At 43.1% G+C, this 17,273-nt stretch overlaps 1 protein-coding gene across 1 annotated transcript; it reads right to left on the minus strand.

Moving 5' to 3' along the window:
* Positions 1-4,699: 4,699 nt before the first annotated feature.
* ING2 (inhibitor of growth family member 2) lies at positions 4,700-11,128 on the minus strand. Its single transcript, XM_038135105.1, has 2 exons — positions 9,251-11,128; positions 4,700-5,965 (listed from the first exon to the last, which is right to left on the minus strand). The coding sequence occupies exons 1-2, from the start codon at positions 10,005-10,007 to the stop codon at positions 5,295-5,297; spliced, it is 1,428 nt and encodes a 475-aa protein (XP_037991033.1). The 5' UTR covers positions 10,008-11,128; the 3' UTR covers positions 4,700-5,294.
* Positions 11,129-17,273: the final 6,145 nt, after the last annotated feature.

Raw genomic sequence — 17,273 nt, forward strand, 5'->3', positions numbered from 1 at the left:
TGAACCTTGCTGTATTCCTTACTGGAAGGTTACAGTCACAAGTAAATTGCACTCTTTCCCCCGGAAGTATGAAACAAACCTAAAACTTGTCAGGTTTTTTATTCATACTGCATATGCATCCAATTTGCCACCCACAAAAATCTCTGCCTCACTGATACCAATTAAGGGACAAAATGAAGTTTGGGGTGGCATCTACCTTCCAAAGCCTTCCATTTCCTAGCCTGACTGGTGACCTAAATAAAACTTTTCAGTATTAGGTTTTTACAAGATGTAATTTATACTATGGCTGTCAGGAGTTAAGATAGTAGTTGCCATGGAGCTTTAATCTTTTTTTAGGCTTTAGTCAAAGGGAGCTGGAAATCAGTATGCTGGGTAGAACCCTGCTCAATAGAATTTTATTCAAATTGGGGCAGGATTTAATCCTAATTTTTCTGCTGAACATTACTATCAAAGGTTCTAGAATTCATTTTATTTTCTTCTGTTTTGAGATTCTTAAACCACACTAAATTCAACCCAAAAAGTACCTGAGTTGCTTCCCCTCTATTCCTTCAACTATCATCTGTAACTTTCTTCTAATCTTCATGTGCACATCTAATCACTGTAGTGAAATTCATTCACCAGTTCTTTCCTTTTCAGTGGAGCCATTCTGTAAGTATATGAAAGCAAAGCTTTAGGGAAGATTTTATTTTTTCTATGCACACACTTAGCACTAATCTATACACTGGAAAACAGGCCTTTGAAACAGAAATTAAAGTTTGAATCTGTGTCTGTGCTACTTATAACTTCCTTGATGTATATTAAGAAAAAACCCCAAAAGCATACAATGCATGAAGTGCATCTCTAAGCAGTACAAAATTGGCCAGTAATGCTCTGCTGGAACACAGCTGCAGCAGAACAGAAATGCAATTCAGTTCAATACTTGCAGTTAAAACACGCACTTAAAACTGAACTTGCCCTATACCAGGTAAATTAAAAGAGGGCAGATCTAGATGAGAAAAAATGAAGACTTTGTTAAAATGAGCTTTTAGAACTCTTACCCACCAAAAAAATTAGAAAGAATTCAGATGCAATTTTGACCTTGAAACTTGGATTCAAAAGCAAATGGCAGCTTAACTTAATGAAAAATTTCCCATAATTTTCACTAAATACAACTGTTTATTGCCCAGCTGTAGTGGCACTGCGTAACCCTCAAGCTGTTCCAAAGACTGCAGAGTAATCAGAAAATTATCACAGGAGATACTATAAAAGAGGAATGATAACAGGAAAAAAATACACCTTTTCTCTTCTACAGTATGTAAGTGTGGGACTTGAACATTTGCACATTAACATCAGTTTCTACCACCAATAGCAAAATGTCTTACCTAACTAGCATTGGACAGAAGAACAATTGTAGGTGTGAGTGAAAGCCCTGCTCATCAACTTCAGAGGATCAAATGCAAAGACCTGTGGCATATTTTTCAGTCTGAGGTGTTAATATCAAAGACTTGCAGAGCAACTGGAAATGAGACTTCTTAATAAAAGAAATATATATGCAGATAAGAGGGAGAAAGAAGTCCAAGCCCTTAACTTGCTGGTGTGGCCAAGCAGCTCATGTTAATTCAGACAAACCATAGCAGTTTCCTTAAAGCTGAAGTTAGAGACTTTTAAATGAAGAGTCTTCAAAGTAATGAAATGCCATCTTCTTTATAAAGGCTTATCTCAGCTCTAAAAGGATCCAAACCAAAATCCTTATATAAATTCAGGGAAGAAATGGGCATTTCCCTTACCTCTATTCTGAACCAGTTTCAAGACCTGTCAGTATCACATTACCATTTCTGGATGTGTAGATTAGATAAATCTTGGCAGTGAAATACAGTTAAAACTAGTTTAAAACCAGAAGTATTATCATAGTGCTGCAGATATCAAGATAGCCTTACAATGTAGATGGCAAGTATTAAATTGCTTGTTTTGCTTTCAAAACAGTATGCTTTCTCTTATGGTATTTGTTTTGCTTTAAGGCTTATTTCATCAAAATTAATCAAACCAGTCCACAGGACAGTGATCAAGAAACATTCTTGCTGAAATATAATTTCTTTTAACTATCTTATTGAGGATGTTTTGCTGCTGCTGAACTTGCATTACTCCAAAACTGAAAGGCAAAAAGAAAGAACTTATAAGTGCACCATTTTTTCAAAGGCTACAAGAAAACAAGATGCAACTAGGCTGAATTAGTATGCAGTGTTGATTTTCAAAAGAGAAAGCAGTAAACTGTGTAGTCACATATACTACTATCAACTTCCAAAGTATGCGTTGCCCTGATTAATTTTTTTTGCAAGATAGACCTACTTCGTGCGACTCAATACATATCTCAAAGATGAACTGGTTTAACATCATTTACTTTTCATTCTGACTTCAATAGCGAGGTTCATCCCTTTAAGAAAAGTAACTCATCATTAAGAAGCAACATAAGAATTCTCTACTTACCTTTCTGATTTCATACTAGCATCCTATGTGCACCTTCAGCAATTAATCATTGATCTTCTATAGGAATGGATAGAAACCCATAAAATTTGTTTGGTTAAAAAAAGTGGTGAAAGGATAGATACCAGATAACATCAGATCTTTTTTTATGTATGTCTTAACAACAAATTAGCCAGATCATTTAAAAGAAATAATTGCAGAAGCACCCACTATATTTGAGGCATGCTGCTAATTTGCAATATAAACAGAACTATTGCTACATTTGAGCAATTTCATACATTAAGCCAAGCAAGTGCCATTTCTCCAGCACGGTCTTCACTGGAAGCCTTGAGAATTCCTATTCACTACTAGAAGGGTCATTAGAATAAAATAAAGCATCCTTGCATTAAAGATAATTATCTGGACCACTTTCAAAATCTAAAATTTCCTTTCTGTATCACCCCAACATACACCTCCTACTTCAGCAATTATTTCAGATGAATTATGTAAGGCTCCCAGATTTCCTCTCTGCATTGGAAAGAAGTATTCTTGATTCATCCAGTACAAATTCAAGGAATACTTGTCCAGATAAATCGGTAACATTAATACTTACAATTTCACTTGTACTTTGTTCTGCAACTTCAGTGCTTACTTAAGCAATGTTTGTTTTTTAATACTAGGGAGCATGTCCATTTTAGGTCAAGATTAGATGTTCATTTAATCCTCAGCCCAAGGCTTCCAATCAATCTTCTCAAGAAGGAAATTTGAGAATCCTTAAGCCATAACACAAAAAGAAGTCAAATGTTCAGAAGACAACTTACTGCCACTTATCTCTAACAGCAGGTCTGATCATTCTCCATCACTAGCCATGATCCAGCCCCTCAAGACAATTTTTGCAACCTGAGATCAGCCAGTAGGCCTGGAAAGCAAGGTAGGGATAAGGTTTACCCTCTATCCTATCCTACTGATGGTCAGAGCCCTTACAGGAGTTTCCTGCAGGAGCTGTTTACTTACTGTGGTACGGACCTCCTTACTGGAGCACTACTCCACTTCATAAACCTACAGTTTTAGAGCAAAAATTCAAACCTTTGCCTTTCTACTCCCCTGGTACATGCTAACTACTTGCAAATGCTCAATCCTGCTAAGGAATCAGATCACACCAGAGGAAACAGGCTTGGTGTGTTACCTTATGATACTGAGCATGCTGTGCATCGACTTGTGCCATCTGGCCTGAGAGCACAGAGGCTTTGTGCCCTGCACCGCACATTCCACCCTCAAGACCCAGCTGGCACGGCCCTCTAGTGGAGATGCAGGCAGGAGTTCTGATGGCATTCATCCATCCCAGCTTGCTTTTGCTCATCTCCCTGCCTTCTGGGCCGCTCTCAACTCAGTTTTGCTAACTGCCTTCTGATGGGGCTTGGCCAGAGCCGGTGTCACTTTTCCCTCTGTACTGTCAAGGGAAACCTTAGCAGCAAGGGACAGAGACCTACAGGGAACTTCTGAGCACTTGCAGCCCACCCTCAGGTAACCCCACAGCCAGCCCTGCAGAGCTGCTGCTTGCCTTGCCAAGCCCACCCCAATGCCAGTCTCAAGAGCACTGCTGAGCAGGAGCCCCAGGGCTGAGCTTTGGTAGCCCACCCACCTCTCCATTAGCATCTCCCATTGCAAAGGTACAGCAACAGCTGTTTTCATCTTTTTTTCACTTCCTTTAAGGCACCTTAAGGGGGTGAGGAAGTTCACTTTTAACTACCACCCAAGTAGCGTTTAGATACTACCAGCATATCAGGACAACGCTCTTACATCACCTGTCAGAAACCTGCTGGGATTTGTCTAGTGGCTCTGTGCCATGCATGCTTATGTTTTGTTGTTTTATATCTATTAACTTTTTATTGAAAGCTTTTGCCTTCAGGCTTTGAGGTAGTTGCCCAAGTCCAAGAACTTTGGTGCTGTGCCTAAACCCAGGTTTGGCCACATACACACACAAATCCTACTTAAGGAAGAGCAATGTTTGCACCCCAGAGAGTAGCAGTCATGATTCAGCTCTACAGATGGATTAGAATGAAGATTCCATCACATTTCCAGTTCCTGTTCCCCGAAATGTTAATATCCCCTCCTCTCAAGGGATCCTTCTACCACTTCAAGGCTTATATAGAGATCATGTTAAATGATAAAGACCACATCAGGATGCTTGACAAAACCTATTATCAAAAACTGAGTACACACCATAATTATATCATACCCAAAAACTGACTCCCAAGTATAGTCACAAAGACAAGAGTTTAATGTTGGCAAAAAAGAAAAGTTTAAGTTAGTGGTATTTTCTTCCTTGCAATAACATACTGATCATATGAAAGTCACTGGAGAGGTCTGCTTATAGCTCGGAAGACTTTTACAGTTACAGCTGAATTCAAAACCCCTAACTCCAAACGCGTGATGTTAACACAAAAACTGAAAATGTAAAACTTGGGATAAGGAACAAACTCAGTTGTTAAGATCCTAGCAGAGATATGAGGCCTTTCAACCCCTTTAACATAACATGAGAAGTTCTTCAGTATCTTTCCCACCACCATTATTTCAGGATTCACAAGGTTCTTTAAAATACTAACGGGGTAAATTGAAACCAAGCGCCATCTGCTTGTAATGTCTTCTGTGAAAGGTCTGAAGCCACCCTGTTTCAATTATTTGGTTATTCAGTGCAGAAAGTTAAAGATCACAGAAGGTATAACAGTTTTTAATATTAATATTATAGATTAAAAATTATTGCATAGTCTTATGCATTTCCTAAAACAATGTCCTGTGGAAATGAAACATTTTAATATAAAAGGAGTAACTCTTTAAAACATAAATTGTTTTCACTACCTCGATCTCCTATCTTTTTTTGATTTGTCAGTACATTTGTCCATTGTTTTCTCATTGTCTCCTCTGCACTTGGGGCAATACCATTTCCCCTTTGGTTTGTACGTGAGTCCAACACAGGAAAAGTGGAACCACTCAATAGGGCACTGTTCATTGTCACATCCTATCATTTCGCCGTAAGACACTTGGTTGCATAAGCAGTAAGTTGGTTCATTGGGATCAATTGCAAATTCTACGGGTGAAACCTCTCTCTCCTGTTTGGCTTTGGAGCGTTTTTTCTTCTTGGAAGATTTGGATCGTTTCTCTTTAGGTGGCTGGTCATCGCAGTCATCAATACCGTTTGCTATGTGGCACAGGTCGCGGCTTTCGCTGGTTCGCTGGCGACGAGGTCTGCGGGAGGATCTCTCTGGCTGGCAGGACTCCACCTTGGCCTTTTCCAGAGGCTTTTCGTTCTCAGACAGATCTTGGAAACACTGAGAGTGTGTTTCCATTTGGCGGGCTCTGTTCTCTACCAGTTCTAGCATCTGAGTAACTATTTGAATTTTTTCATCTCCAAGTTCTTGACTGTTGATTAATGCCCGCTGAAGATGCTGCTGCAAACGTTTCTTCTGAACAGGATCGTTTTCTGACTTGTATTTTTCATAGACATCATCTATTTCTTTTAACGCTTCTATAAAATAAAAATAATCACAGGAATAATTACACAAGATGGAACATGCTCAAGAAAACAAATATTTCAAATATCAGATCAAAAATAGTACAAATCTTAATTATAGTGCCCCTAGTGGGTTAGATTGTGACCTTAAACACTAATTTGACGACCACATGCACTTGAATTACATATTCAAACTGTTGCAAGAAAATATTCATGTTCTAAGAAAGAGCAAGCTTATTTCAGCCATTCGAAAAAGAAAGGATAACACGAGAGAGGGGACATGACAGTTGTCGAGGCATGGATAATCCAGATCCTCCTTCCATCTGAAAGAGGAGGAGTTTCTCCTAAGAGTCCTTACCACAATAATTCCAAAACTCGGCCAGCAAACCAAAGCAATCGCTTATTTTATCACACGAAGAATCCTGAAATTCACAGAATTGTCATATATCCTGATATATAACACTCCAGAATTAGTTTATCCACATCCTCTACCTTCCCCTCTTACTCATCTCAAGGTTTGGCATTACATTTTCAAGTAGACACAGTTATAAAAGGAATATGACAACTGAAGTTACATAATAGCAAATTCACAATCAGAATGAAAATCAACTTATGCCCCTCAAAATACTTTCCCTATTGCCAAAACAAATTACAGCAAGCTGCATTTTAAATCAGGGTTGAACTTTTCAGAGTAGGCGACCTTCTCTTTAGTGCATCATAGGATATTTTTAAGCAACTAGTAAATGAGTAGCTCACACTTTGATTTCCAAGCTTTCCCTCTTCCAAGTCACGCAAAATAACTGCATGAGTTGCTGTGAATCTTTCACTAAATTTAGTTGTAAGAAGGAAGTTGAATGAACCCGAATAGGAGATCAATAAATGTCTTATAAATCAGTCTTAGTCTGTACTCTCCTGTTCTACATTGCGGGGTTTTAAAATTACTTTTTCCAAGCCAAATGTTAAACTAGATCTACACATAAAGGGCAGAGAAAGTCCAAACGGGGAAGGAAATAATTAGAAGGGCTGGCAGTGAAACTTGATGTGCAGTATTGGTTCAGTCAGAACTTAGGATTTTATTTGAACAGGTAAGGGATTTTATAAATGGTACTAAACTATTTACTTCTAAAGCAAAAGTTATGCAGTACAATCTACCTCTTCCTAAAGATCTGCATTTAAATAATTTGCTTACATTTCAAAAGAATTTGTCTGGACTGTTGTGAAATTATTTAAGCTTGTTATCTCAACATCATTTCTAGTGATTTTTTTTCCTGCTGATATCTTGGAACAGTAGCTTAAGCATGAACAACTGCTTTTTACTATAAATTCTGAAACCTGTATGACAACAGGAGCCAAGTGCATTTTGTTCTGTTCCAGACTTTCACTAAGGTAAGATAAACATCACTCCCCTGGCCTGTCCAGTAACTCAACCTGTATTTTCTGTATTTTAATATCAGCATTCCAGCTACCATTTAAAACACAAGCTTTTTTTTTCCCCTGCACCTTCAGCTGCATCACTTGCTTGTTGCCCTGACAAGAGAAATAAAATTTTTAAAAAATCTTACTCTCAGCTCCTGAAAAGCATGGAGTAGGGTACTTTGTGTGGTTGTACAATATTGTACTCTGGCTATGCCTTTCTTGTTCAACAGCATACAATCTCCCACCCAGACTTCTTTTTTTGGAGGCAGGCGTGTAGGTACAGATAGATGAGACAGATTTCCTATATTGGGAATGCCCTACCCAGAACCGTTCACAAACAATAGCTGGTCACTCGCTCATACTCTGACAGAGAACAACATTCATCTTACATCGGTTACTGCCTGGATGCAGCCTGTGAAGATAGGCTGAACTTTACAGGGATCAACATCCACTAAAGAGAGCAAAGAAGTTTTGGACTGACAGAGATGGAAGTTTACCAAACTTCTTGTGAATCCCCAAAGATTAGACAAGGCATTCAAATACCCTAATAAACAACTCTAAAACCTCTGTTAAAAAAAAAAAAAAAAAAAAAAAAAAAACAAACAAAAATCTCCAACCCAAACCAGGGCCAAGTGTTCATTACAGATAATCTGATTAAGTTTGGTGGAGGTAATAATAGCTAAAACGATTTGTTTTCTAAGCACAAGAGTAACTTTTTCCCTCCTCCACACACCATCACTAGCTTTTAAATTAGCTGAAATAATATGGAATTGCTTTTACGTTTTAGGCTTGGGTCTAAAATATTTTTATCCCATTTTTGGGGTTTTCAGGATTTTTTGGTTTTTTTTTTTTTTTTTTTAAACAGTTGAAGGCTTTGATTAAAACTAGCAACAAGTTTCTTATATGACCCAGTATCGGTGGCTGGATAAATAGACAATCATACACAGTCTAAAGAAAATATTTAATCTATGTAAATCTGAGGATTGCTGGCTAGTCACCATGGATCAGGCGGTAAAGAGCCAGCCTGGACTAGGGAATTCAAAATGCTGCAGGCAAGTCTGTGCCATTTAAACTTTAAAATCCCAGGCAATTTACAAAAGCCTGTTCTTATGTGTTTTCTCGGGTAATTAGAAAGAGAATTGAAAGAATCCCTCACAACAGCTGCCTCCTGAGGTGGCCCTTCAGCGTCTAAGGGGCCTTGCCGGTCCCCATGGTCCCCTCCTGCCCACGCCGGAGGAGGGAGATGCGGCTCCAGTGCCGACTCCACGGGATCAAATTCCTGCCTCACGGCGGGGGCCGGCTGGCAGCTGCCAGGCACCGCCGTGCCCCGCAAACTCCGCGGGGCGCACGGTCTTTAACCGGCACTGAACTCGCCTCCCGAAGGAGCCTTTGGATGAGGCTTAAGGCAACTTCCCGCTCCACAGTCGCCCTTCACGACCCGAGGGAACGCGGCTGGCGCTTTATGTATCCCCGCCCCCACCGTGCGTGCGCTCTACCGTGGGACGGGCGCTGGGCTCCGCCGGGAGAGGCGGAGGAGCGCGGCGGGAGGAGCTGCGGGGAGGCCGATTTCCGGACCCCACCTCCAGCGGCAGCGCCGCCGGTTCGGGCGGCAGGGCTGCCCGGCAGGGCGGAAGCGACCCCAAACGGCGGCGCCGGGGCCTAGCGCCGGGCGGCGCGGCCCCGCCGGCCCCCGAGGCGGAGCGGCCTTCCCCGGGACCGACCGGGCGCCGGGAGCCCCGTGCCCCCCGCAAGCGCAGCCCCGCGGGGCCCCAGCAGGGTTTCACCCCGGCCCCGGCTCCTCCGCGCCGGGCGCATGTGCGGCGGGCGGAGGCCGTCCCCTTTCCCCTCTTTCCCCGCCGCCCGGTGCCCCGCGGCGGCGCCCACCTTGGCACTGCGTGTCCATCTCCCGCAGCAGCGAGGCGTTGCGCTGGATGTCCAGCGGCAGAGACTCCACGCACTCCAGGTAGTCCTGCACGTAGAGCGAGAGCAGCCGGGCCCGCTCCCCGCCCGGCGCCGCCGGCCCCGCCACCAGCTGTGGCCCCGCCAGCATCATCCCCCCGCGCCAGCAGCACATCCGCCGCCGCCGCGCCGCCCGCACCGGGCGCGGGGTCCTTGCGGCTTCCCCGCTCCCTTCTCCGTCGTCTTCTTCTCCTCCTCCTCCTCCTCCTGCCGCCGCCCCGTTGCCCTCGGGCGGCCGCGCCCCGGGGCAGCGAGCGCTCGCCGGGCCGGGCGGCTGCGACCGCCCCTCCGCGGGGTCCCGCGGGTCGCGCGCCCCTTCCCGCGGTGCCGCCGCCGGAGCAAAACCCCCGTTCGGCGCCCCCGCCCCTGCCCGGAGCGCGCATGCGCGAGGCCCTGCCCTTATAAGGCGCGGCCGGCGGCGCTGCCAGGGGTTCGCATTCTCCCGCCTTCCCCAGGCGCGCGCTCCCATTGGCCCGGCGCGCGGCGAGGGGCGGCAGCGCGCGCGGGGGGGCGGGGCCTGGCATAAAGGCGCCCCGCGGCTCCGGCGCTTCCGCGCCCCGGCAGAGCCGCCACCCGCGCCGGGATCGCCGCTCCTGCCCGCGCCGAGAGCCGCCCGATCTGTCTTTAAAGGACAGCAAAGAGGATTTGGGATGAGGTGTTGTTTAGGGATGGTGAGTGACATTTCTGTCCTGAGAAATCATTTCAAGAGTATTTCAAATAAGGTATCAACGAACTTTGGCCTTTTTAACGCCATTCGCCAAACAGCATTCTCCAAAATTTGATAGAGTATCCTGTCTTTCCCATGGCCGTTGCAGAATTTGTATCAAATCTTGGCCACAACAATTATAGTAGGAAACAAAAGTTAAATTATACTTTCTGACTACATACTAAAATGTCGAGATGTCATCTCCACTTTTCCTTGAGACATTTTTCAGGTCTTTACTACATGAATAATAATTGGTAAGCATCAGGGAAAAAAAAATAAAATTGTTGAGTCTTGAAACACCCTGAAGAGACCTGTATATTTTGCATTGTTTCATTTATATTTTAGGCATCCAAAAAGATATCTGGGGAAAATGCATATGGTAAATGTAGGAAAAAAAAAACAAAACAAGCAAAAAACAACCAGAGATTATTGAATTCAGGAATAAAATTGAAAAGAATTCAAATCCCCAGACTCCCTTCTGCCTTACATTCCTACCTCTAGTTGAGTAGCCAGCAGTAAAAGAGTACGCATAGTAATCTTGTAGATAGCATTTCGGGATGGCATGATCTGGAGTAGTGGTGAAGCAGCAGCACAGGTTGCACAGAGAAATTGCATAATCTCCATCCTTGGATATTTTTCGAGCCTCCCTGGATGATAACACAACCTGATCTGGCTATGAAGCTGGCTCTGCTTTGGTGGCCTCCCAAGGATCCCATCCAGACTCCTTTTTCCTGGGATTCTGTCTTGTGTGGTCTGTGCCAAATAGCTCCATGGTAAAAAAAATGAGTATCTCACATGATGTGGCAGTCTGTAAGTGTTATTTTCTTAAGACCCTAGTTCACAGAACCATTTAAACATTCCTAACTTCCAAGTCACACAGCTGCTAGGCGGGTGTTCTACATGGCAGGGATTTTCACATGTCTGTGTCCAAACGGTTGAGCAACTGTAGCTGCAGTCAGTCAGCTTTGCCCAAGTCAGCAGTGTGTTGGCAAGGTCATAAAAATGAATGAAAACAAAGTTGTAGACGGTACTTTCAAAACATCCTTCACTACACTGATGTCACTCTGGCCAAAAAAACAGGAAGTCTGTAATTCTGTGTGTTCATGTTCTTAAGAGAGCGCCTTCATTTTAAAATGAACAGTTTTAATTTACAGTGTAAGACCTGTAAAACCAGCTGCCTTCTTTTTTTTTTTTTTTTTTTTTTGTCTGCACTGTTACAGCTCAGGTTAATGAAGCCTTGCTACTTGTCTCATTTTTGCACAAATACATTGAGAAAGTGGCAATAACCTGGTTACCTTGGCTTCCATCAGCACTAACTCACTGAAACTGTACTGTGTAGTGTTCACTGCTGTCACTTCTGAGTAACTGAAGTAACTGAAGACTGATTTTTTTTTATATAATATTAACAGATAACACTTACTGTACAGGCAAAAAGCACTACCTGTATGCCAGTGAAAAGGACCTGGATTAATACAATTGATACAATATTCTTGAGAAAGGTGTTGGCTCTTTTGAGGGGTTGTGTTTCTGCTTATAGTCAGTTTGAACAGGTGTAACATTCTGCCATCTCATGAAGAAATAAAGCTAAGAAACAGGAGATTCCTCTACGAGGCAGAAAAATAAAGCAAAAAATGTTCATTCAAAATTAACATGTTATTTAAAATTAAATATTAATTACTATTAAGTATGAATTTAAACCAAACATGCTGGCATAACTTTTTTTTTCTCACAAGAAACTGTGCATGCAATGTCAGTAAAGAAATAGGCAAGAAAATAATTCATAACATTTGTTACAGGTGGTTTCTGTGCTAAAAGCTTGCTGTTTGTCACTACGGGGGAAACAGTATCTAAGGTACAGCAGAGAATAGCTAATGACTTCTGAATTTAAGTGTTGTCTGCTGCTTTCCAACACTAAAATAAAAATTTAAATTTTGGGGAACCTTAAGAATGCATCAGTGGCACTGGACCAGATTTCCCTAGGAAAAAGAAACAATTTGCTGCATGTTTGAAGCCTCAGGGGAAAGGAAAGCAAGGAGAGCTGGTTGAATTCTCTGCTTTGCTCATGCCTCAAAATGGCTAGGAGCAAGCACAGGAGAATTTTGATGTATTGGGCTCAAGTTTGCAGGATGATTGATAGCTCTGAGAACCAACTATGTCCCTTCTTTCACTGTCTGTATGTGAGAATAATCTGGAGATAGGAACAGGCATGGTAGAGCAAAACCTTGCTAATTGTAGAGATGGACAGGCAGGAGGATCATATATTTCCACCAAGCCTCTCTGCTAAGTGGGAAACCATCAGCTTGAGGTTGACATGCACAGGGATATGATATTAGGGTGTATTGCATCAAACATATCTCAGTATGTTTACACACCCTCTCAGTATGTATTACTTACCCCTCCACCAAGGGTAAGTAATACAGAGAGCTTCTATATTCAGTTTATTTAGATTTATTTCTAAAATAAATAAATCTCAGTAAAATCTAAAATAATCCAAATAAATCTAAACTAATCCCAGTTTTCAGGAAGAATAGATCCCAACAGTTTTTGTTTATTTATAAATTACCAGTATAGGTTTTTAAAGTCCGAACCAGAGTATTTCCCTTCTTTTTTTTGTGAAAGATTTCATTATATTACAGATTTTACTATGATAAAAATATTTCCAGAGATTTAATCCAACTCTTATTTTCCCCAATAAAGTTTTGCCTCTCATCTTTCATAATCCTGATTTTAAAACCAGATGATTCCTGTCCTGTTTCACATAATAATACACAAGTTGGTTAGAGGTTTTTTTCTTTTGGCTTTGGTTTGGTTTGGGTTTTGTGTTGTTTGTTTACTTTGGTGGGGGGAGTTTTGTTTGTTTTGTTGGTGAGGGTTTGTTTTTTGGATTTGGTTTGGTTTGGGTTTGGTTTGGTTTGGTTTGGTTAGTTTGGTTTTGTTTGGGATTTTCAGTAGGTGATAGTTTAAGACATTCATAATACTCTCCTATATGCAGATGTTAATTTTTCTTTTGAGCTCAGGAAATAAAGGTGGGAGTCACCCAGCTAAATATGTGGAAAGAGAGAGAATCTTAGTATAAATAGGTATTGCTCTAAAAATATCTCAATTGACTGTAAGGGGAGCCCAGGTCTCTTGTCACAGAAGTCAGTGAAATGAATTCCACTCTGTATGTGAAAATGGGGTAATTACATACCTATGATTACCATTTATGGATCTCAGAGTTCCCCTGAAAACTTGGACAGAGTTTTGGCATATGTCATTAAAACTCTGCAACAAACAGAAGGAAGTCTCATTTTATTTCCCTCCTAGTGTGGATTTTTTTTTCTCCTTTGGAATCTGCTTGTCCTAACCTAGTAAAAATGATTAATTTCTAGTGCAACTAAAAAGTCACCACAGAGTAATTTCATATCTTCAAAATATCCCTATAGCACCAAATCACCCACATTAGGGGTTTTCTAGCAGTGCTTCTGCTAAGCAAATTTTTCAGTACCATCACTTACTCCCAGTTACCAAAAAGTGGTATTATCCTTTACTACTACAGTATGACCAATGTACAGGGTTTTTTTTTCCCCGAGAACACACAGAGTTTATATTTGCTTTATTATTCAGTTGTAATTGTGAGAAAAATTAATGGTTAAATGAGATGAATAAATTCCTGCCCCTCAAACAACCTCTTCCCCAAAATAATGAGAAATGTGGCATTTACTTCAATGTAAAGGAGGCTTTAGGCTGGAAGACTGCTGTCAAAATATAGGCAGCATCTGACTGAACATAGAACTTAGCTGCAGTTAAAATCACAGAATAACAGAATAGGTGACGCTGGAAGAGACCATAGTGAGTCATCAGGTCCGATTTCCCTGCTCAGGCTGGGTCCCCTAGAGCACATTGCACAGGTTGTGTCCAGACAGCTTTTGAACCTCCCTGGAGATGAAGACTCCACAACTTCTTTGGGCAATCTGTTCCAGTGTTTGGTTACCTGCACAGTAACGTTCTTCCTCATATGCAGGTGGAACTTCCTATATATTCATTTCTGCATGTTGCCTCTTAGAAGAGCCTGGCTCCATCCTCTTGACACCCTTCCTTTGGATACTTATAGACATTGATAAGATCCTCTCTCAGCTGTCTCTTCTCCAGGCTAGACACTGGAAGATTTGAAATGTGAAATGTAAAACATCAGAGGATTTAGTAAATCCATTGGTTAGATCAGTTTTCTTACTAGTGACAAAATATTTTTGCCCAATGTGATTCGTCTCTACATTCATACTGAGAAGAAGTCCTTTTGCAGCCCACTTGGGCTTAACAGTTAATGTCACTTGACCACTAGTGGCAGTGAAAACTTTAAAGGGCTGCTGCTCAGATGCTGGAGCTGAACAATGCTTTTTTTATGTGCAGGAATGTTACTCGAGGAGGAAAATATATAGCTGGTAACCACTGTAACTCAATCTTCCATTACCTTAGGAACAGGCAGTAGTGCTCAGAAATGATCATGCACCATTTTCATAATTAGCCTGCAACATATTTGAAATTGTTACCAGGTATCAACATAAAACCTGTTTTCCTAAATGTTCATCTGTGAGTGTTAATTAATCACAGACTAGAAATTGATGCATCCTGACAGCAGATTTAATGACAGCATTTTCTTAAAAATGCTCAACCTACCTAATGGCAGTACCTTTGCTGTGGCAGTGGCAACTGACAGAACCATCTAGAAGGCACATACACAAACACAAGTTAGTTGTTGTTACCTGAACAAAGAGTGTGGCATATTATACATTATGCAAAAATGAAAATCTAGCTGAAAGAAAAAAAATATAAAATACAGATATTGCTTTTATTTTCTCTGTATTTTGCAGCTTACAAGCTCGAGGACAGAATTTGCCCAGTGAGAGAAAGACAGCATCAAAATTCTTTCAATGTATGCTTTTTTCCCTCAGTCTCTGGACCACTAGACCATGTCATGTCAGCTTAGTTTAACCTATAAGCTAGAGAAGTTCGATGTTTGACATATTCTCTCCTACTAACAAATCTGAAGACCAACATTTACCATAACCTATATGTGAGACCATTTTGTTCATACATGCTCAGAACCAGTTTAAGTCATTAGGGTGCTATAGTGCAATTTTAGGGCCAAAAAATAAAAACAAGCAAACATCAGTCACTGCACAAGCTTCAGCTTGTCTCCACAAGCTTGACTGTGGTCTTCAGCCTGTATAGCAGGTGCTTCATACAGCTTTAGATATATCCTTTTAGTAGATGAAACTGGGACACTGAGATTTCATCACAGTTTCTCGGCCAAAAAAACAAGACTTCATAGAGCTGTGCCCCAGTTTAGTTGTTTCTTTGGGGATGGGTTCTTTGATAGCGTTTTAATTTGAAATCTCTCTTTCCCCACATACATATAGGTGATCACATGCAGGATCACAGGAGAAAAGAAAGACACTCGAGAGCAGTTCAAGTAGCTATGTCAGCAACCAAAACAACAGCTCAGGCCAGGTGGTTTCTTACGCACTCCTTCAGGGCTCTCATGTCAGGCAGTCAGAGCTGACACCACCAACTCTGCAGAACTGCTCCCCGCTCTGCACACTGGTCTCCTCTGCCTAGTGTGGGCTCTGACATGGCTGGAAAGAGGTCACCATGAGGCTATTGCTGGAAGAGGAACAGCAGGTGTAGGAAACTAACAGGTTTTACAAACTGTACTGTGCCTGCATATAGGCCGCATGTCTGAGGCTTAGCCAAAGAGAAAGACACCATTTAGCAGAGCTGGCCTCACCACAGGAACTTCAAAAATACCAAGACAGAATGAATCAGAAGGAAGCATTGTCTCTGGGCCACTTGGAACTTTTAGGGTAAAATAACAAAGATTATTTGGGTAAGGTAATAAACCATTTATTTTAGGTCTGAAATGCCCGGATTTTATGTCATTTTGGGAATCTCTGCCGGCGCTCTTCTGTCATGTTTTATACCCAGACATGACTGTAGTGCAGCAGAGGGCTTTATTCCACAGTGGAGCGTGATGATGGGCTATTTGCTTGACATACTAGAGGCAAAAGCGGTACTGCCTATGAAATTAATTCAGTTTTTCAGCAGGGCAGCAGCATCTTGCAGAGCTAGTTCCTGGGAGCTAAAGCATGAGAATCTAATTAAAATGGGCAAATAACACTGGTGGCACGCACTGGCCTTCTCTGCAGAGAAGCTGGAGCAGGGGATCCCGGGGGTAGGTATGCCCCGCACAGCACAGCCTGGGTAAGTGGCCGCTGTGCTGGAAGAGTGCGGCCGGTACTCGGTGCTGTGTCAGCATTGTGCCGACGCACAGATACCCACCGAACCCTCCTGTGCGGGTGCACCACGAACTTCTGCCGGCTGCAAGTGCCCCGTCGGAGTACTTCCATCTAGCCTCTTGCTACTTCCTTGGAGCAGGGAAGGAGGAAAAGCCTTTTCAGACAGGTAAGTGCTCCGTGCAAAGTGCCTCGCCAATAGAATGTGCTCAGGCTGGACAACAGGGGAAATTTCTTCACAGAAAGGATTGCCAAGCATTGGATCAGGCTGCCCAGGGAGGTGGTGGAGTCATCGTCCCTAGAGGTGTTTAATGAAACACGGGAAATGGCACTTAGTGCCGTGGTCTGTTTGACAAGATGGTGTTCGGTCAAAGGCTGGACTCGATGATCTCAAAGGTCTTTTCCAACCTAAACGATTCTGCGTGCCGGGAGGCACCCGAAGCCCAGCGGTATGAGCAGCAGGGGGGCCGCTTGTCCCGCACGCCACTGTCGGGGAAGCAGCGGCTCCCCTCCACACGCTTCGCCGTGCCCGCGCAAGGCCGTGGGAGGCACCACCCCGCCCTGAGGTGTCCGTGCAGCCTCCGCCCGGCAAAAGAGGATGACCTGAGAGTGAGCCCCGTTCTGTTGGCGCGCCTGCCGCGCTACCTGCGTCTCTGTGGCCGTGACGAGAGCCCGCCCCGCGCTCATCCGCTCGGCCCGCAGGCTTCTTGGCGGGAGGTGAGAGGCGGCGGCGGGCGGGGGCGCGGCAGCGCCCGGCACTCTCTGCCGGCGGTCCGGGGACTTTCCCCTAGGCGGGCGCGGGGCCCATGAGGAACGGAAGTCCTCCGTGCGTAGCCTAGCGAGCAGGTCTTCAGAGCATCCCGGCATTCCTTTGCAACGAATGACGCAATATAAACCGCGGCAGACAGGACTACTCTTAGGGCAGGGTGAGTACTACTGAACCTTGTGTTTGCCTCCCTGCTGGTCTCCG

The sequence above is a fragment of the Motacilla alba genome, chromosome 4 (assembly GCF_015832195.1).
Source record: "Motacilla alba alba isolate MOTALB_02 chromosome 4, Motacilla_alba_V1.0_pri, whole genome shotgun sequence".
In the NCBI taxonomy this organism is placed as follows: Eukaryota; Metazoa; Chordata; class Aves; order Passeriformes; family Motacillidae; genus Motacilla; species Motacilla alba.